At 40.0% G+C, this 22,847-nt stretch overlaps 1 protein-coding gene and 1 pseudogene across 2 annotated transcripts in view; both read left to right on the top strand.

The window, feature by feature from the left end:
• Positions 1-21,833, top strand: part of LOC126457905 (E3 ubiquitin-protein ligase Su(dx)) — a 129,509-nt gene extending 107,676 nt beyond the window's left edge. For both annotated transcript variants that reach the window (XM_050094581.1, XM_050094582.1), the window contains exons 14-15: positions 9,164-9,260; positions 17,890-21,833. In XM_050094581.1, coding sequence (XP_049950538.1) covers positions 9,164-9,260; positions 17,890-18,062 — 270 coding nt within the window. In that variant the 3' untranslated portion in view covers positions 18,063-21,833. The remainder of the gene's footprint in view (positions 1-9,163; positions 9,261-17,889) is intronic.
• LOC126458886 (5S ribosomal RNA) lies at positions 4,460-4,576 on the top strand (annotated as a pseudogene).
• Positions 21,834-22,847: the final 1,014 nt, after the last annotated feature.

Here is a 22,847-nt window from a genome sequence, read left to right as displayed (position 1 = left end):
TATACATACTGTTCTTGCATTGTTGCATTGGTTATGGAATCCCCTCAAATGGCATGTGTGTGCAGAGTCAGTCAATCCATAGCTCTCATCAACCTAGTTCTGCAAAACCATACGAACAAGGCCCAGACCACCTTGCTCCACCCTGCTCTGTCCATAAAATTCTCGTGCTGTGCAATCCCAAATTCCTGCACCCCATCTCACAGATTGAAATCCTTGATCTCCAGGAATTCATACTCTCGCCTTTGATTACTACTAAAAGAGCCTCCAACAAACCGCCCTGCATCCCCTCATAGCTACCAAACCCTGCCTTGCAGACATACTAAGTTTACCACACACACAGAAACTCCCTACTGCCACCCTGCAGAACCCGGAGCCTACAACATACCCTCAGCATGGTCATACAAACCTTTCTAGAAGCCTCTGTCCCACAGAAATATCAAACCTTTCCAAAAAGCCACAGTCATGTAGTGTTTGTTAAAGACCTTCTCTGTTTCTCCCAGTTCCTCCAGGGGATACACTTACTCATTCCAATCCAATCCAGTCCGATCCAAATCCAGTATTGAACCTCATCTGCCTCAAATTTCTCCTCCATCCAACAGTCATTCATTCCTCCTACTCTCAGAGCATCCCCTGTAAACATACCAGTATTTCCTAACTTTAAACCGTGTCTCATCATCGTCCCCCAAATCCCTCAACATGGAAATCAATCTTACGTCTGCAGAAACAGCAAAAATTCATCACCTAAATACCAATCCCAACATGCTAACAAAGATTTCACCACTGTGGTTATGAACTGCAGGGATTATGTGGTAGGGGTTCCACTAGTTGCCAGATACGTTCACTTACAAGCCTTGCTTCAGTAACCTCATACTAGAAATGCAGCAATATTCCTCCTCAGATCCCTGGGTCCACCCCAGAACCTCTCACCTGAGTGTAATCTCCTTCCTCAGTCACACCACTCCTCATACTCATACTTTCTACGTGCTTCCTAAGGTGTGTACCCAACCACCCAGGACATCCCATTGTGGTTGGTCACTGTCCCCTCCCCACACATAAGAGAATCTCTATCCTTGCATACCATTACCCTCAGCCTATTGCTTGTAAATGCCCTTCTATATAACAGACACCAACCATTTCCCATAATAGACATGAAGTTGCGAATACGAACAAACATCAGCTGTATGATGACAGTGATAATCTGTGCTGGACTGGGACTCGAACTTGGAATTCCTGCTTTACAGGAGCAGTCGACTTAACCTCTTTGGCTATCCAGGCATGTCTCATGGCCAGATCCAAGTCTCCATACATCGCTGTAACTGCCTCACAGTCTGTACCTGTGTTCACATTATGTAGTTCCCATACAGGGAAGGACATTTTAATTTAAAGTCTCTATCCAGTATCGTTGGGTAAAGATGATTTTGCAGTGCCTGTGTTATTAAGAAGAATGTTGCAGTGATCCTTTGGACATGTGCATATGCAAAGAAACAGGCATTGTGGGGACTACAGCCATTATCAAATGCGTGAAATGTATTCACAGTTGTGAATACAATCAATCATCAGCTGCACGAGGGAATGAAGACAGTGAAAATTTGTGACCGACCAGGACTCAAACCTAGATTTCTCGCTTTACGCAAGCAGTCTTCTTAACTGCTTTTGCTAGTGATGCACGTCCATGGACAGACCTAAACCCCCTTATATCATTGTTCCTGCATCACAGCCTGTACTCATACATACATTATGTAACACCATACAAAGGAGGAAACTTTCAATTAAAGTTGCTGCCCAGTAGCGCCAGATAAATACAATATTCCAGTGTGTGTGTTGTTAAGAAGAACAACGCAATGTTCCCGTTGGACGTGCATGCATGCAGCTGCAAATACATTTCACGTATTTCATAATGGCTGTAGTTGCTGCAATGCCCATTCCTTTGGACATGCATGAATGTCCAAAGGAACATTACATCATTCCTCTTAACAGTACTAGGCAGTGACTTTCAATTAAAATGTCTTCCCCTGGGCGGGGATTATGTAATGTGTGTATGATTACAGTTTGTGATGCAGGAACGATAGCTTATGGAAATTTAGGTCTGGCCATGAGTCGTGCAAGGATAGCCAAAGAGGTTAGGTTGACCGCTCATGTAAGGAAGGAAATCTGGGTTCCAGCCAAGTTTTCATTGTTGTCATTCCATTATACAGGTGATGGTTGTTAGTATTTGCAAATGTGAATACATTTCATGTGCAATGGAGTAACACTTCGAGAGGGATGGGAAGGATTTTCAGTAACATGTTCCTCATTTCAGGATACAACGATGAATAGTCAAAACTCAGCTTGAACATAATATATTTATATTTGGGGCTGAAGTTAAATGGATAAAATTAAAGAGTATTATTCAACTAGTCAACAGTTCATATACTCAGTTTGTCTCTGAAGCTCCAGTTGATTGCTGAAAGCCACTTAGCCTCACAAAATACAGTAATCTGTTTGCCAGCAACAATCAGAATCAGACAAGGAGAATGGTTGGTTACTAACTGCCTTGAACAGCTGTACCTTGTTCTTCAGGGAGTCAGTCCAGTAAGGTCAGCTCAGTGTCATCATTAGAGACGTATGCTCAAGGAATCTACTATCTACCTGTCAATAGGCCCCAGTTGACTGAGGTTCTATGTTGGCAAGTGTTATCCATTCTGAATCAATTTTCACTTTCATTCAGGTCTTGAATTGATATGAAGCAGACTAGATAGCGTAATGTCAAACACCATATCATCCTCCGTCAATCTGCACTCATATAAGGTACCTCTAGCTGAATGACAGGTAATTCAGGTGGAAGTAAAGGTAGTATAAAATGACATCATTTAGCTGTTGGAGTATCCTTGCTAATCTCATGTTACCCTCATGAGAAAGAAATGTGGTACATGTTGTTTCTGTACCACTTCCCAGTGGCTGAACACAATCACCTAAAAGCATGTGTATACTTGCCCCAAATTTATTTCACCTGGGCTGCTGGATATGAGTGAAGTATTTCTCCACTGTGGATATACAGACTGGCTACTGAGAGACTGATGTTCACTCAAGGGCGAAAAGTCTCTTTCCATAAAACCTAAAGGTCTCTATGAGTTTGAAGTTATGCCATTTGATCTGTGCAATGCCTCAGCTACCTTTGCGTGCATGATAGGTAACTTGAGCAGCAATCTGTAGTGGGGCAGGGAAAGGGGGGGGGGGGGGGGGGGGGGGATAGGAGAGTATGGGTGGGAGAGTGAAGAGGGCTATCTGGCAGAGTATGCAGAGACTAGATGACGGCAGGACAAGGCTGCCAGGTACAGCATTGTTGGCTGTAGGGGGGAAGGAGTGGGAAAGGAAAGGAGCAGGGAAGATGAAAAGATCAGTGGGTGCAGTGGCAGAAAGTGAGAGTGAGGAGAGATGAATTGGGAGGAGGTTATAGGACAGAGTGGGCATAAACTGTTGCAGGGTGTATACGACCCGGGACAACCGGGAGATCCGGGAAAAACCCGGGAATTTTTTCATCCGGGAGAAAACCAGGAAAATCCCGGGAGTTGTTTAGAATTCTGGGAATTTTTCTTTGTTTTAGTTTTCAGTTAAATTTTTGTGATTTTGACTGGTAAGAACCAATATTCTAACAAAGGACATTACTGCATCCCGCTACTGCAGAATAATGGTGCAGCAACAAAACATGAACGAGAGAAAAAAAAAAATGGAAAAAAAAAAAAAGGAAATGAGCCATATACAACAAAACAGTGCTCATACAAGCGTCTACCAACAGCAAAGTCCATCAAACGCTTTAGGAAGACTATGCAATGCTTTATAACAACAAATTGCCTCCGATAAGCGTGACGTGATAACTGTTTAAATTAGATTCGTTTGAGCAGTTGCAGGCGGGATCTTGCGCATTCGCAGTTGAGTCGCGTATGAGTAGTACCTTCTCCCGCTTCTGGTTACAGAAGTGTGGCTGGGCGCCACTTCTTAATATTGCCCCGATTCGAAAATATAGTAAATCTGGGGCTGATACACAGAGCAGTCTGAGTTGTGGTGGGGAAGTGGGTCGTCACGACGTGACCTGTGTTCACGTTCAGTGATTTTGTTGTTTCCTCTTCGTTTATTGCTCTCACGCTAAACGATAACAAAACGGATTTTTGTGGCAGTGAGCTATCAAATTAATTAAAATAGTTCACATAATTACGGAAGGCTAAAATATGTTTTTAGTTTCAGATTTTATTTCCACTTTTCTGACAGTCAAGCGTTAATTGTCTTACAGAACAATGAAGTTATTTTTGCCGGTTTTTATTAATCTTTTCTGCCGAGACAGTCAATTTATTTGAAACGAAGTGTTTGATTTCACACTATTGGCTAGTTTCAACTTTTCGCTGCATTTCAAGTGCACGTATGGCATTATGCCATATTGAACCAAACATGAGATAATATAGTACTGGTACTTCAAGAAAATTTGGGTAACGGCCTTACCGCAGTGGATACACAGGTTCCCTTGCGATCACCGAAGTTAAGCGCTGTTGGGCGTGGCCGGCACTTGGATGGGTGACCATCCGGCCGCCATGTGCTGTTGCCATTTTTCGGGGTGCACTCAGCCTCGTGATGCCAATGAGGAGCTACTCGACCGAATAGTAGCGGCTCCGGTCAAAGAAAACCATCATAACGACCGGGAGAGCGGTGTGCTGACCACATGCAATTCCTATCCGCATCCTCACCTGAGGATGACACGGCGGTCAGATGGTCCTGATGGGCCACTTGTGGCCTGAAGACGGAGTGCTTACTCCAAGAAAATTTACATACGATTGTGTATTTGAAGTCGAATTATGCATTTTAGTATGGTTCATGAAATTCCGATGCTTTTGAAGTATCCTCTTTTGTCTTGTTCCTTTTATGACACAATGTAAGATCTTTTAATGTTTTACACGTACGAACATAAGGGCTTCCTGCGTCATCGTAGCTGCGCAAGCGTGATGACGCCTATTATCTGGCGCTCTGTTGCAACTGCTGAACCGAACCTATGTCTTAACACGTCGCGGGAAAATATTGCGAATGGTGTTTTGAAAGGCGCTACATTCAAAGCAGATTTACTTATACGCAAGATGAACTATAATGCGAGAATGTACGATGAATTTCTTAAATCACAAAGCGTTTCACTCCTCTTTAAAAGTCAACTCTTTCAGGATGACCATTTAGAAGAATTTAGAGTCCAGAAGATCAGACATTTACGTCGTTATTAAAAATTTTACTGCTACATTTGTGTGATGTATCTTAAAGTGTAACACACGCAAAAAAAGATCAACATTATATGTGGAAACTTAGCTTCTCTTCCAGCTTATTAAGCTTCGAGACCAATATTATATGTGAGTGCTATGTATGTTTATTTAAACCATTAACTTTCGTTATTTGTGTGTTTGTGATACTTAAGAGTGATATTGCTGTTCGCTGATTACATCACGTGTCCTATGCTGTCATCAGCTGGCGAGATCACGCTTACAAAAGCGTATCGCAATCTCGATTTCAGTGCTTCGGGAAGTGCCATGCGGTGTTTGGTGGAATTCAAATTTATACCTTCGTAATACGAAAATATGCAGCGTACATGTTGCTGCACATCAAAGGTGGTTTTCCCCCCTGAGATTCATTTTCGAAAGTGCTGGGAAATTCTACGTCGGTATATAAAACAATAAACATTCAAAGGATTGATGAGTTTTACAGTGCCGAGGAAGAGTATACTGTCACTTAACACAGAAAAAGTGTACTTTCGCCCGGGAGAAAGTGTATTTTTAACTGGGAAATCCGGGAAAAATCGGGGAATTTTTTTTCCTTGTCCACGTATACACCCTGTGTTGGGTGGAGGGTGTGGGGACAAGAGTTTATCGTAGGTTGCAGCCAGGATAGTTTCGGGAGTGGAGAATGTGCTGTAAGAGTAATTCCCATCCACACAGTTCAGAAAATCAGGTGATAAAGTGGATAATCCAGATGGCCTGGCTTATGAAGCAGACCTGGAAATAAAGGATGTTATGTTCCCAGGTGGACAGCTGTGCAATGATTGCAGTAGAGCTGGTGTATGACCACAGGTGGCCCAACCTCTGATTGGGTAGGATAAGCCTGTGAAAGCGCTGGACTAGGAAGTGCTGGGTGTGTGGATTGGGCTGGTCTTCTACTTGGGTCTTTCACAGGAGTATAATTTCTGTGGCAAGAGGTTGGGATTGGGAGTGTCGTAGGGATGGACTAGGATGTTGTGGAGCATGGGTGGGTGATGGAACACCAGTTTAGGAGGGGTGGGAAGGTTCTAGAGTAGGATGTACCTCATATCAGAACATGATGATAGATAATCAAAGCCATGATTATAGATGTGGTTCAATTGTTCCAGTCTGGGTTGGTATTGGGTGTTGAAGGGGGGTGCTCCTTTTTAACTGGTCTGGGGATGTTGAGGATTGGGGTGTTGTGTGGATATGGTGTGGGAAATCTGTTTTGCAGACTAAGTCTGGTAAGACCATAGAAGACCTTACGCATGAGGGATGTTGGTGTATAAGGAAGTGGCATCAACAGCAATGAGTTGGAATCAAGGTGGGGGAATGGCCCTCGTACTACAGTAAAATGTCTAAAAAAAACTGCACTGTACAAGATATTTTTGGCAAGACACATTCACACACCTGCAATTCATTGCCCATGGCCTCTTTTCTATCGAGCATGCACTGCAGTTCTGGGTAAATCGTGAAAATCGGCCTGTTCATGCTACACACAAAGGGACCCAGCCTGCAAACAGATCTGAGATATTTGATACAATGGACAGGGCCTGCACATTAGTAGAAAGCAATGAGCCTGAGATGGCAAGTCAGATCCATCTAAAATACTTGCGGAACTGTCCTGAAGTTCCGACCTGTCGCAGAAATCTGCTTGTGTGTGGCTAGCTATTGGCATGCTTATAACAGCTGATCGTTTATACACTGAAGAGCCAAAGAAACTGGTACTCCTGCCTAATATCGTGTTGGGCCCCAGTGAGCACACACAAGTGCTGCAACACAATGTGGCATGGACTCGACTAATGTCTGAAGTAGTGCTGGATGGAATTGAAGCCTGCAGGGCTGTGCACAAATCTGTAAGAGTACAAGGGGGTGGAAATCTTTTCTGGACAGCACTTTGCAAGACATCCCAGATATGCTCAATAGTGTTCATGTCTGGGGAGTTTCGTGCCTGGCAGAAGTGTTTAAAGTCAGAAGAGTGTTCCTGGAACCACTCTGTAGCAATTATGGGTGTGTGCGGTGTTGCATTCTCCTGCTGGAATCGCCCAAGTCTGTTGGAATGCACAAGGACATGAATGGATGCAGGTGATCAGACAGGATGCTTACATAGCGTCACCTGTCAGTCATATACAGACATTTCAAGAGTCCCATATTACTCCAACTGCACGTGCCCCACACCATTACAGAGCCTCCACCTGCTTGAAAAGTCCACAGCTGACATGCAGGGTCCATAGATTCATGAGGTTTTTTTCCATACCCATGCACGTCCATCCGCTTGATAAAATTGGAATGAGACTCATCAGACCAGGCAACATGTTTCCAGCCATCAACAGTCCAATGTCTATGTTGACAAGCCCAGGTGAGGCATAAAGCTTTGTGTCATGCGGTCATCAAGGGTACACGAGTGGGCCTACAGTTCCGAAAACCCATATCAATGTTGTTTCATTGAACTGACACTTGTTGATGGCCCAGCATTGAAATCTGCAGCAATTTGTGGAAGAGTTGCACTTCTGTCATGTTGAACAATTCTCTTCAGTTGTCGTTCGTCCCTTTCTTTTGGTCTTTTTCTGGCCACAGTGATGTTGAAGATTTCATGTTTTACTGGATTCCTAACATTCACAGTACACTCGTGAAATGATTGTAAGGGAAATCCCCACTTCATCGCTACCTCGAAGATGCTGTGTCCCATAGCTTGTGCACCAACAGCAACACCATGTTCAAACCCATTTAAATTTTGATAACGTGCCATTGTGGCAGTAGTAACCAATCTAACAACTGCACCCAAACACTTGGTGTCTTATACAGGCGTTGCCAAACGCAGTGCCATATTCTGCCTGTTTACATATCTCTGTATTTCAATAGACATGCCTATATCAGTTTCTTTGGCACTTCAGTGTATATGAAACCTCTTATGAACAATTGCTGGCACAGTCAGTAACAAATTGGTATTGAACATTGTGTCAGTTTTAGTATTTTTCAACATGTACATCAGTTAATACAGAAATCAGTTGTAACCACTGTATACAGATTAATCACTCTTCCTTAGGGGAATACAATGCCCATATTGTAAACTATTTTTAAAAATTGCTTCATCTGTTGCCTCTGGTCATACAAATGGTAACCAATTTTAACTTGTGATTTTACTAAATGGCTTAAGGCAGATGCTGGGATGGTTCGTTTGAAAGGGAATGACAGATTTCCTCCTCATCTTTATTGATCTCACTGTCAATGTGATGTTAAACTCAAGTCTGTCTTTCTTTCTTTCTTTCTTTCTTCTTCAGTTTCAACATCTCAGCAATTCACCTCCAAATGATTTGATTTGTTGCATGATATCTCTGACAAGTTATTATGTGATTATGACTTGCTGGTTATGATACCACTTGTGTGATCCAAGGATAAAATATGGTTATTTTTAAAATTTGGTGGTATGAAGAGCTGAACAAAGCAGGAATTTTATTATTCAGAAATTTATGTGGAATCATAGTCAGATTAAAGGATTGAGTTCTGATTAAAGATAGTGTTTCAAGTAATAACATATTTCATCATAACTATACCAGTGACAGTTATTAACAGGAAAGAAGAACTGTACATATTCTTCTCTCATTGATGGGCTAATTAGAGCCTAACACGCCGGCACGGTAGCTCAGCGTGTTCGGTCAGAGGGCTGCGTGCTCTCTGTACTAAAAAAAAACTGAGTCAAAGAATCAACGATGAACTTGAACGGATGTCTTGTGACGTCCGCCCAGACCAAACGCAACGAACAAAAAAAAAAAAAAACACTGTTTCTCTCTTTTGCTCTCCATCTCCTGGTAGGTGTTGTCAGTGATCAGAATATGAGTGTCATGGAAGGCACACCCTTTTGTTCTTTTTCTGTAGTTGTTGTGCCATATTCTGATTTTAATTTTTCTATTCGTTTGCAGTTCGTCAGAACAACAGACAATGAGAAACGGGCAAGACTGCTTCAGTTTGTCACTGGTACCTGCAGAGTTCCTGTTGGAGGTTTTGCTGAACTCATGGGTAAGACTAATTTTATATCTCTTGAACAGTAAACATTATATTTTGAAGATATCTGTTACCTTTTCCCTTTCATATGTTGTGCTGCAGAGTACCATGAATAAAAAATCCCCATGATGACGTGTAATAATTAAGAAAACAGAAGAAAAAATGACAGTATTGATAGTGAATAACTTATTGGATGTTTTAGTCTGTCTCACAGCTGAAATCTGTGCAGCTCCTTGTTGAGTTTAAACATACATACTTAGTATTGTTTTATACTTAAGGCAGCTTTATTATGAATATAGAGTACAACAACGTAAGGAAAAGATAGCTTGCTCCTTGCCATAAAGATGACACATGAAGTTGCTAAGAGGCACAATTAAGACACTTACACATTGGCTTTTGGCCCTAGCCTTTGTCATAAAAAGAAAACGAAAGGTACGTATATAAATACAAACATCCACTCATATAAGCAAGCACAACTCACACACACAGGGCCGCCATCTACGGCAGCTCGGAGGAGAATACAACCGTTGTGTAGAATGAAAGCACCAATCTGGAGGGGCCAGGGAAGGGGAAGGGATAGCATTGTCTGGATGGGGATAGAGGAGTGCACTATATGGTGGAGTGTGCAGGTACTAGACTGCCAACAGGTGCAGTGTTTTGAGGCTGTGGGGCAGGGAGGAGGTGAGGGGGTGTTGGAGCTAAAATGGAGGAAGCCATTGGTAGAGGGCAGCCCCCACCCACTGCCCCCATCCCCACCCCTGCACGTGCCCCCACTCCTGCCCCCACCCCCACCCCTGCCCTCGCACAGAAAATGCTAAATGAGAGCAGATCTTAGGTCCATACTCTCATACGTAGTGTGTGATAAGCTGTGCACTTAAACTGAAGGTTTATAGGCCGAAATTTACTATGGGAGAAGCCTTGGGAAATCATCCCGAATATCAGGATTGAACATGTCATTGAATCAAACAGTTGGCAGGATTCTTTTATTCGTTTAGTCATTTATATTTTTATTTATTTATATTTTAAGTGCCATATCCTCTATTGCCAAAATTTAAGTGAAGACAGTGAGGCTATAGACGTGGAAAGTATTGAATGGTGGAAGATGAATATTTTTCCATGACTAATAATGGATTTGAGATCAGAAACATTTTCAATTATGATGGATCCAGGAACTTCTACAATTTATTTTCGTCAAAACCAAAACTGAGGGAAAACAAATAATGGTGCTGTGGGTTAATAGTGACAGAAGTGAAAAGTTGCAGCAATTAATGGTGGGGTGATCTATAAACATAACATTATTGTGCACCTATGATTTTATTAGCAGTGCCGGGATGACTGCTGTTCAAAGTTTCGTAGAAATTTAGATTTTGAGAGAGATGCAGTAGGAAGAAAAATCATTCTTACTGTTGGTAGATGCCATGCATACCCAAGTTTAGTGACATTTCTCGACAAACATTGATGTGTTTCTTCCTACTAACTGTACAAGTCAACTTCACAGTCTTTACACCTGGGAATAGTTGATACTGTCAAAGCTGACTACAGAATGGCTATTGTGTGGAGGTCAGCTTCATCCTTCAGAAGAAAAGCTGTAATGAGAATGAATATTTTACAGGCTGTGCACATGTTTGTCGCTGCCTGGAATGCTATAACCCAGCAGACTGTGTTTGAACCCTATTGACTGTCGTCAGTACCAGTTTTTGTAAATGATGATTCTGCAAAGGCTGTCATGGGTACTGACATGTCAGGACTGTGTTTTGATGATACCTTGTCATTTGCTAATCAGGTAGCTGTATGAGACTATGTGGTGCTTATATAAAGAACCAAGCACAGCTGGTAGAAGAAACAGGACACAAATGCACTTAGGTTTGCTGTGGCGGTTAGTAACTATTTTTCCTCATTCAATGTAGATGAGTTGGTTCATGGGTCCACACAAAAGAAAGAAAACTGCTACCTTTCAGAGTTGTTGTTGTTGTTTTCAGTCCTGAGACTGGTTTGATGCAGCTCTCCATGCTATTCTATCCTGTGCAATCCTCTTCATCTCCCAGTACCTACCACAACCTACATCCTTCTGAATCTGCTTAGTGTATTCGTCTCTTGGTCTCCCTCTACAATTTTTACCCTTCTCGCTGCCCTCCAATACTAAATTGGTGATCCCTTGAAGCCTCAGAACATGTCCTACGAACCGATCCCTTCTTTTAGTCAAGTTGTGCCACAAACTTCTCTTCTCCCCAATCCTATTCAATAATTCCTCATTAGTTATGTGATCTACCCATCTAATCTTCAGCATTCTTCTGTAGCACCTCATTTCAAAAGCTTCTATTCTCTTCTTGTCCAAACTATTTATCGTCCATGTTTCACTTCCATACATGGCTACACTCCATACAAATACTTTCAAAAAGACTTCTTGACACTTAAATCTATACTTGATGTTAACAAATTTCTCTTCTTCAGAAACGCGTTCCTTGCCATTGCCAGTCTACATTTTATATCCTCTCTACTTCGACCATCATCAGTTATTTTGCTCCCCAAATAGCAAAACTCCTTGACTACTTTAAGTGTCTCATTTCCTAATCTAATTCCCTCAGCATCACCCGACTTAATTTGACTACATTCCATTATCCTCGTTTTGCTTTTGTTGATGTTCATCTTGTATCCTCCTTTCAAGACACTATCCATTCCGTTCAACTGCTCTTCCAAGTCCTTTGCTGTCTCTGACAGAATTATAATGTCATCGGTGAACCTCAAAGTTTTTATTTGTTCTCCATGGATTTTAATACCTACTCCGAATTTTTCTTTTGTTTCCTTCACTGCTTGCTCAATATACAGATTGAATAACATTGGGGATAGCCTACAACCCTGTCTCACTCCCTTCCCAACCACTGCTTCCCAACCACTGCTTCCCTTTCATGCCCCTTGATTCTTATAACTGCCATCTGGTTTCTGTACAAATTGTAAATAGCCTTTCGCTCCCTGTATTTTATCCATGCCACCTTCAGAATTTGAAAGAGAGTATTCCAGTCAACATTGTCAAAAGCTTTCTCTAAGTCTACAAATGCTAGAAACGTAGATTTGCCCATCCTTAATCTAGCTTCTAAGATGAGTCGTAGGGTCAGTATTGCCTCACTTGTTCCAACATTTCTACGGAATCCAAACTGATCTTCCCCAAGGTCGGCTTCTACTAGTTTTTCCATTCTTCTGTAAAGAATTCGCGTTAGTATTTTGTAGCTGTGACTTATTAAACTGATAGTTTGGTAATTTTCCCATCTGTCAACACCTGCTTTCTTTGGGATTTGAATTATTATATTCTTCTTGAAGTCTGAGGGTATTTCGCCTGTTTCATACATCTTGCTCACCCAATGGTAGAGTTTTGTCAGGACTGGCTCTCCCAAGGCCGTCAGTAGTTCCAATGGAATGTTTTCTACTCTGGGGGCCTTGTTTCGACTCAGGTCTTTCAGTGCTCTGTCAAACTCTTCACGCAGTATCGTATCTCCCATTTCATATTCATCTACATCCTCTTCCATTTCCATAATAGTGTCCTCAAGTACATCACCCTTGTATAGACCCTCTATATACTCCTTCCACCTTTCTGCTTTCCCTTCTTTGCTTAGAACTGGGTTTCCATCTGAGCTCTTGATGTTCATGCAAGTGGTTCTCTTATCTCCAAAGGTCTCTTTAATTTTCCTGTAGGCAGTATCTATCTTACCCCGAGCGAGATAAGCCTCTACATCCTTACATTTGTCCTGTAGCCATCCCTGCTTAGCCATTTTGCACTTCCTGTCGATCTCATTTTTGAGATGTTTGTATTCCTTTTTGCCTGCTTCATTTACTGCATTTTTATATTTTCTCCATTCATCAATCAAATTCAATATTTCTTCTGTAACCCAAGGATTTCTACTAGCCCTCGTCTTTTTACCTACTTGATCCTCTGCTGCCTTCACTACTTCATCCCTCAAAGCTACCCATTCTTCTTCTACTGTATTTCTTTCCCCCATTCCTGTCAATTGTTCCCTTATGCTCTCCCTGAAACTCTGTACAACCTCTGGTTTTTTTCAGTTTATCCAGGTCCCATCTTCTTAAATTCCCACCTTTTTGCAGTTTCTTCAGTTTTAATCTACAGGTCATAACCAATAGATTGTGGTCAGAGTTATCCTTTGACAAAGATGAGTTAGAGAAGAATGCAACCCCCTTCCCCCCCCCCCCCCCCCCCCCCCCCCACACACACACACACACACACACACACACACTTACACGATGCCAGCTGGACTAACAGTGACAATGCTATTTTCAGGCAACTGGAGTGGTTGTAGTGGGTGGAGTAGGTAGAGGGGAAGAGAGGTGGGAGGCAGGGCAAGGGGCTGGGTGTAGTGGCTAGTTCGGAGAGAGGCAACCAGATTGCTGGCTATGAATGTGGGAGGGAGGAGTGGCAGGTCTAAGGGCTGGTACAATTGTAGCAGCCAGCCTGTGGGAAGTGGCTCACACTAATGGCATGGGGTCATGAATTGGAAGGGGGTGACAGGACAGAGAAAGGAAGAACTGTCGGATGGAGGGTGCAGGGACAGTAGGTTGTAGCTTACCCTCTTCCTGGATGAAAGGCCACCATCAAACTGTCATCAAGAACGAAGTTGACCAACCGGTGTCTGAATGCTGCCCTTAAATCGACACACCAGTTGGTGATTTTACTTGTAATTTTAAAATAAATGGCTACATGTGTGGCATTAATATATTTATATTAGAATTTGCTGTGTCCACTTCATGTGCATTTGTGGTCAAAGTGTCCTACCTTTCACTAAAACAGGATTTTAGTACAATTAATTGTCAGCCTAAATATTCCAAACAGTGTTATTGTACACATGCTGCATTTTGAAATTATTTGCCAAGAAAAGTGCCAACATAAACAGAAACGTAAACTTAAAGTAAGTTAGCTTTCAGTTGCATTTTGTGTCGGAAATAATCTGAATTCTGTAAATGCTTTCATCTAGTGTGCATAGCACAGAGTATTTCTCTATTTTCCTTGCTTCTCTCATGAATACCATACAATGCACTATGTGCTACCCTGATTGGAAGAAAATAAGTGGGTGTTTCAGAACATAAAAACATAGGAGGACAAGAAGTTCAAAAGGTAGTTGTGTAATACGTTGGGTCACTTTTCCAACTTTATATTCCGTAAAACTGGTTAATATATTTTGAGGAGGGAGAAAAAAAATGAAAAGAAAAAATAAACACACAATTTACATACAGGATCAAACACATTTCATCAAAGTTCATAGGCACAAACACTGTTTTCTCCTAGTTCATAATAAAAGCTGTTTTATTGAAAATGACATGCACCTCTCTAGTTGAGTAGTCAGCTCGGCTAACTGTCTTATAGGTAATCCACTGGTGACTGGGTGTTGTATCGCCTTCACTGTCATTCCCGACAACTCGCAGAAGCAGTGTCAGGCAACTGAATACCCCAGCCAAAAATGGCATGTGATCATTTCGTTTCATTGAAAATAACAGTACATAAATCATGATCAGTGCACTTCAAACCCGCATACATGGTGAAGTTGACAGCCATCAAAATGTGGAACTTAAACCACTTGACCAATGCTGCTTTCCTCCTCCAGTTTATCAACGGTGTTCGAAATAACCATTTCTTCAGTTTCTTGAAAAGTGTTAAGTTGTGGGCCTGATACGTGTAAATCAAGTTTCCTGATATATGGCTGTTCTACAAATCCACTTGATACAAAACATATGAATAATCTTGGCAGTTGACATTGATATTTTTTTTTTCCAAGAATAGTAGCATAATGAGCTAAACCCTTTCACAAGAGATACTTCTGAGTAGCCCCTCCTAGTTTGTCAAAGCTCATTGAAATTGGAGCGACACATTATCTGGCCTCTCCTTTGCAACTGAAATTTGGTAAAAGAAACAATTATAAACAGTAAGGGTGTGAAGAAAATGTAACACGTAAAATAAGGGATAGGCAGCCACTCATCTATAGCAGACTGATACAGTGCATTTGGTTGGTTGCATGGTGCTGTGTCTGAATGTGTGCATTTTACTAATAAAAGAGCAGGGGCTCAAAAGTTAGTGTGGATAGTGATCTATGTTGCGTGTGTGTTTGGTGCACACATCAGTCCACTATAGATGATCGTTTGCTTTTCCCTTATTTTACGTATTGCTCCATCCAGAAATTTTCATTATTGTTATAAGAAAATAAAACATAAAATTCCACTGAAGCCCCAAAGAAACTGGTATAGGCATGTATATTCAAATACAGAGATACATAAATAGGCAGAATATGGCACTGCACTCAGCAACACCTATATAAGACAACAAGTGTCTGGTGAAGTTGTTAGATCAGTTACTGCTGCTGCAATGGCAGGTTATCAAGGTTTGAGCGAGTTTGAATGTGGTGTTATAGTTCACACATAAGCGATGGGGCACGGAATCTCTAAGGTGGCAGTGAAGTGGTGTTTTCCCTGTACGACCATTTCACGAGTGTACCTTGAATATGAGGAATCCAGTAAAACCTCAAATCTCTGACATCACTGTGGCTGGAAAAAGATCCTGCAAGAACGGGACCAACAACAACTGAAGAGAATCGTTCAACATGACAGAAGTGAAACGCTTTCGCAAATTGCTGCAGATTGCAATGCTGGGCCATCAGCAAGTGTCACCGTGCTAACCATTCAATGAAACATCATCTATATGGGCTTTTGGAGCTGAAGGCCCATTCGTGTACCCTTGATGATTGCATGACACAAAGCTTTACATCTCGCCTTGGTCAGTCAACACAAACATTGGACTGTTGATGACTGGGAACATGTTGCCTGGTCAGTGGAGTGTGGTTTCAAATTGTATTGAGCGGATGAACATGTACGGGTATGGAGACAACCTCATGAATCCATGGACCCTGCATGTCAGCATGGGACTGTTCAAGCTGGTGGAGGCTCTCCACCAAAGAATAATATTATGTGAGAACAGACATCTGTCTGACACTGAATTACCAGCAGTGTATATTGCTAAGTAGTCTGAGATTATGCTCTGTGATTAACCACATTCACAGCATGAAGAACAGCCATCTCAATTTCCTCTTGAGTTTTGCAACAAACCGACCCATTTCCTTGCAACATTTACAGTGAGATTCCCATACTTGTGAGTATCTCCCCCCGCCCCTTTTTCTACGCATCGTCATGAAACACTTTTCCACCCCCATGCCATTGTAAAACCTATTTCATCTAAGGAATAGCTACCTGCAAGACAATCCATGTTATATGTCTGTTGTCTCCCAATCAATGTACAGTGTTTTATGTTCGTGTGATGGCCACTACACTTACAATGATTGGGGCATACTCTGCAACACAGCACCCTGATCTTTTCTGCTTGCTTGTCTATAATTTGCATACTTTCTGTCAACAATGGTATTATACCAGAACCTTTCACTTGATAACTTGCTATACAGCATATTCTCGTTTATGTCCATATGACACCAATGTATACTTATTTATTATATTGTTATTTGCAAGCCTTCTATATTCCTGCTCTTGTGAACTTAGTTACTCTTAAAATTGCAATGATGGGAAAGGGTGCAAGCTAAAGACCTAATAAAGACACGTAACAAATAAATTGTGTGGAAAATAGAAAGTCACTTGGGAGAAAAATATGAAGTGACAAATAAAACTAAGGAAGAGCTTAGGATACCACAAAAACAAGACACTATAGGAAAAAAGAAATTAAACAGAAAATGGGAGACAGGAGAAGTAGGCGGACAAAATGGTGACCAGTTAGAACAATTTGTTGTTGTGGATTGAAAATAGCACATAGTAAGATAGTGCTCACTACACTTCTAACATCTCAGGATTTCAAATAATGTTGTTAACACCAGGATTTCAAATAATGTTGTTAACACTGCCATGTTTGTTTCCTTGTCATCCTGTGGTTGCATCTTCCTTCACATGGGCCTATAATTGAATCTCCTAATTAATCCCACAGTATCTCATTTCCTACCAGATATCAGATTTTGTTGTAACTTTCTGTTAATGCTCGCAGCTTTCTCCGCTCAATAAGTAACACATTTTTTCACTGTGTATTTAATTTTAGAGTGAGCAATTGTTAGAACTCCACATAAACAGGTTATTATTGACCACCTCTGTAGCTAAATGGTTAGTGTTGTTGCCTTCAATGAGGAAGTGTCTGGGTTCGATTCCTGTTATCTCCTCAGATTTTTTTTCTGAGGTTGGGAGGTATGTAAAGGACTCCTCCATGCCACGTGAGACCAGATGAGGAGCTGCTTGAATAAAGAAGCAAAACCATCATCAGGACTCATCTACTGGCAGTAACGACTGGAAAGATTGTTGACATGCTGGTCATATGTCCCACAGTCATAGATTTCTCCTTATACTCCCTTGTAGGCAATAGTCACCCAGTTGGAACAGTACTAAGGCCTATCCTTGAGTGGTGTTTTTGTTTACATTTGTGGGTACTATGTTGCCATTTGATCTTCTTAGCCACCTATAGAATAGCCACTTGTAGAATAGTATTAATAAAATGAAAATAGCTTTTATGGCTAGATTCACTTACTTTTTTGTCTCTTTTTGTTTATATTAAAAATTTGTTGTTGTATCAGTTTAAATTATCAGTTTAAATTATGTTTTGCAGGGAGTAATGGTCCACAGAGATTCTGTATTGAAAAGGTAGGCAAGGAAACATGGCTGCCAAGATCTCACACTTGCTTTAATCGACTTGATCTCCCGCCATATAAGAGTTATGATCAACTTGTTGAAAAGCTGAATTACGCTATTGAAGAAACTGAAGGTTTTGGACAGGAATAGTAAAAGTGCCTACAGTGCTACAAAAATGTCCAATTTAAACCCGGTACCAAAATAATTTTGATGATACATGCGTGCACAGTTATGTTCATGCAATACTATCATGTTGTTGCATATTTTATGACTTTGTAATATTGTATAATGTATAATTAATTGTCCAGAGGTGTACAGAAAGTAAAATGTCAAATGTTAAATATGTGGAGATTATAATTAAATCTTTTACATAAAAGTGTACCTGCTGTGTGTGTGTGTGTGTGTGTGTGTGTGTGTGTGTGTGTGTGTGTGTGTGTGTGTGTGTAAATAAGTGTGTAACTATTGATGATTGCTGTGTGTACAGATTATATAATGTAAAATATTCCAGTGATGCATTTTAAGATGAAAGAACTGTTACTTGATTCTGTGATTATTGCACTGATATATATTAGCCAGATGTTGTAACATATTTTCATGTGTAGATAGTGATAAGGTTTCCCATATAAATATGAACATATGAAATATCTGTTGTACATTACTAAAAAATGAACATTTTAAATCATAAAAATTTGTGAATATTATTAATATCAGGTTAATAAAAAGTGCCTTTCAGTTTCGGCTGGTACTGAAAGCAGTCGTGTGTACTTTACATTTAGTGTATTATTTGCAGTGACTCCTTTGCACTTCATTCCTGTCACTTGCACAACTTTTGGAAATTTTTGTGTTAGGATAATTTTATAGGTAATGTTCACAGATTGATATTATTTGCAATAGAAAAGATATATTGAATGTATAGGATTTCATCTACTCACAGATTGTAAATTTAATTCCTTAATCATTGATTAGTACTGAGCATATATATATTCATAGCACACTACTGTTCATTGAGTTGGCTCAGGGTTGTATTGCCATTTTGGAAGAAGAAGAAGGGAGGAGGGAGTGACTGTAAAATATTTTGAAGTATAGCCCATTGAAGCTCATCTGCTGTAACCATATAGAAGAATATAACGTGTATTTTATGCCAAGAGCTTGAAAAATAATGTTTGTCTCATATGTGAAAGGTCAGTGACTTGTAATCTTTAGCCTGATCCCTCAGAGGTACAATTATAATTATTATTGTAACAACTTAAATATTTGTGTTAAAGTTTCAGACTAATTTGTTATCAAACAAAATAATGAATTTTGAGTTGGTTGTATTGCGTGGTTACATGGGTTTTGTTGACCAGTACTTCCTTCTCAGCATGGGAAAGTGCAATTTGAGTCTTGGTGGGCGGCAGTGGAGGTGGGATCTTTATTCACATCATTCCAAATTTTCACTTGTGGTGCTATTTTATCAGAGTTCAACATCCAAATAATAGAAGTCATAATATATAGACATCCTCAGTTCTTTGACTTTTGAGTTCTGTAAATAATGGATTTTAGTGCTTAATGCTAGAAACTAAAAGGCAAGCAAATTGGTATGAAAGCAATATATGTTCTGTAATGATTATTAAGGATTTATATTGATTCAGTGATGACATTTTTGCAACTTAGAATCAGATAAATTATTTTAATGATAGTGCTTCTTCATAGGACGTTGCACCCAATTTTGTGTCACTTTTATACTTTGATAGACAAGAAAATTGGAGGTAGTATGCCTGTAGTTTGTTTTTCCCCCCACAAGGCTATATATGAACATCCACACACATTACCATTTTTAAATCATCTTAAAATTTTGACATTTACCTATACAACTTATTGAACATAATTTGAAAAATAGGAAACATCATTTCACGTAATTACTCAGGAACAGTCTGATTTTACCAAACCTTTTCGTCCTTGTTCACTGTTGTTGAGGAGTTCCTGAATATAATATTTCAGAAAGAAAACAGCGTAGCTTTGGTGTTCACTACTATGTTCTTATGAGGTAATGGTGTTTAAAGTACAGAATGTAGCACACAGTATCTGTTTTCTGTCCAGTTCTCAGGTTATTACATTTCTGCCATTCATTAAGTAGATACTCCTCTTTTGTGACCCAAAAGAACATCAGATGATTTGTTTTTAACTAGGAACTTGTTGCCGATGGTCTTGAAAGGTATATACATTGCTCTGTGGCACTCTGTTGCAAAACATCCACAAAGTGGCTCATGTGCGTTCTTACTCTTCATACACTTCTAAGTCTTTTTTTTGTCTTGTGGGATTTTATTGTATCGTCTATTCTTGGTGCAGTAAACTTCATTACAACAGCAATTAATATACGATCAGAAAGTATAACTTTCATGCACCTGAGTAGGCCTTCTTTTCAAAGAGGGTACCATAATTAGCATAGCTTTTTCTGCATCACATAACAGTCCATAAGGTCACAGCAAATGTTTTTTAAGTCTTCTTTAGGTTGAGCCTATATTTTGAATACCCATTTTACATAAACTTTTAAGTCATATTTCCTCGACCAGTCGTCCATAAGGATCAAACTTCATCCCACCGAGCAAGATAGCTCAGTAGTTAGTATACTGGAATTGCATTTGGGAGGATGGTGATTCAAATCTGCGTCTGGCCATCGTGATTTAGGTTTTCCGTAATTTCCCTAAATCGCTTAAAGCAAGTGCCAGGATGGTACCTTTAGTAGGTAATGGCTGATTTCCTTCCCCATCCTACCTTAACCCGAGCTTGTGCTCAGTCTCTAATGACCACACTGTCGATGGGATGTTAAAACACTAATCTCCTCCTCCTCCTCCTCCTCCTCCTCCTACCACCTTCACCCAACATTATTGGCAGGCTATGCAATGTCAAAACTCACTGAACTTAGTGGACATCTGATCTGGTGTGTATTATTAACAAGCTCTCTTTGTAGCCTATGATTAATTTCATCATCATCTGTACAATTTAGAATTGCACTTGTGATTTCTCTCCAATTACAGGATGTGTAACTACATATCATCTGTTTGTACTTTATTCTCTTGTAAGACATTGTTTCAGCTATTATTACCTTTGTGTTGGTAGGACTTTCAATTATAATTTGCCTTTTTTGAATTCACTTACAAATTTTATGACAGGACCATTACGTCAATGTCGGTATTTTGTATAATGCTATAATAGTGTCATTTATGAAATGGCAAAGCATTTAGCTCCTAAGTAGGGTTCAAGTAAATTTAAATAGAAGTGCAAAATTCGTACCTACATATTTCTTCATTATTTCAAGAGAAGAAAAATTGGATGTAATCATATTTCGCTTAGCTTAACACATTCTCAATGTATGCAAAAAGTATATTAAAACATCAAATCTATGAATGATTTACACAGTGAAAATAAAAAATGATGCATCAGAAATTCTGGCCAAGCTTGTAAAATACATCTTTAAGTACAAGGTTCTGTTCTGGAGACCTTGTTGCCTTACATCTGACTAACTGGATTTCTGGAACGGTTGTTGCATGTAAATATACAGTTTAGTCACTCTGTTTGAGGCTGTCGGCTGTCTTCAGTGCATCCAGCCTTAACAATTAGTATGTGTGTGCGAGGGGGGGGGGGGGGGATTTGGTTGGTTGGTTGGTTTTTCTTCCTTCCTTTAGAAAGGATTCAGTTGCCTCTTTAAAGGGTAATTGAGAAAGAGAAGATAAACGGGTTCTTCATTGCAAAATTAGGTAGTGTAGTAAATTTTTTGGCAATTTATAAAGTTCACTTGCCCAGATTAACATTATGTATCTGTGGTTACATTATTTCCAAGTTTGGGTTTGTTCTATGGACGATTTTTATCTGCTTTATTCAGTTTTGATTTATTGTATGTATTATGAGTAAATAAAAAGTAAACAATGTTATCATTGAATACCAAGCCTTGACCCTACCAAATTCATGAAGAAGAAAATTTAGATCTTTTGATGTTTGAGTTGAATCCATTTTGTAAGTCATCTTTTTAGTTTATCATTTATACATACTCTTCAAGTTAATGATAAAGTAGAAAAAGAGAGAATTTACCACTGCATGACCATACAGAGAGACTTTTTTGAAGATTTAAACACACAAGAAATATTTTGTTTGTATATTTTTTCCTCCACAGTTTACCCATTTATCATATTTCCTCAAGTATTGTAAACATTTATATACCACATTTCTAGCAGAATGAAGAAGACTGAGAAACTGTGTGTTAACTTGAGTGTGCCCTTTCTGAACTTTTGGTATACACTATTTTAAGTGTAGATTTCTCCATTGCTGATCAAGTTGATGTTGAAGAGATGTTAAACTGTTCTGTGAAGGAATAATTTTTGGACAGCGATAAATAATTGGTGTACATGAAGCCAGCAATTCCTCTTTGATAACCACCACACATTCTTCACCAGTTATTTTGCCCCTTATTTCTAAGCCCAGAAGGCAAATGTATCTCTTCACACCCTGGGCTTTTGGAACTATGTACTAGTATTCTCAGTGGTGCATTTGAAACAAGCTTGTTTCTATCTAATCTTGTGCATAGTCTGACGTTCATGCAACCCCCCTCCACCCCCGACCCCCGTTCCCCACATCCCAAATTAGTCTATAAAAATAATTACAGGAGTATGTCTGTCCCAGTGTATCTTCTGAAGATGCAAGACAATAAATCAAATCATTTATGTGTTATTCTGTTGAATTCCCTTAATGTGTACTGCCCCATTGAAACTAACTTTCCAACATTTTCCCAACTTTTAGTCACACAAGCAAAACATTTCAAAATAATCACTCCTCCATGACACTTAATCTTTAAAATCCACTCTATATTTCTAGGCACAGTTCTCATTATCTGTTTCAGCCCCATTACTGATCTTCCACCCTCTGCTATGCACTTCAATGATTTACGGAGTATGATGTAGA

Source organism: Schistocerca serialis, chromosome 2, assembly GCF_023864345.2.
Source record: "Schistocerca serialis cubense isolate TAMUIC-IGC-003099 chromosome 2, iqSchSeri2.2, whole genome shotgun sequence".
In the NCBI taxonomy this organism is placed as follows: domain Eukaryota; kingdom Metazoa; phylum Arthropoda; class Insecta; order Orthoptera; family Acrididae; genus Schistocerca; species Schistocerca serialis.
This window is presented reverse-complemented; position numbering and strand designations above follow the sequence as displayed.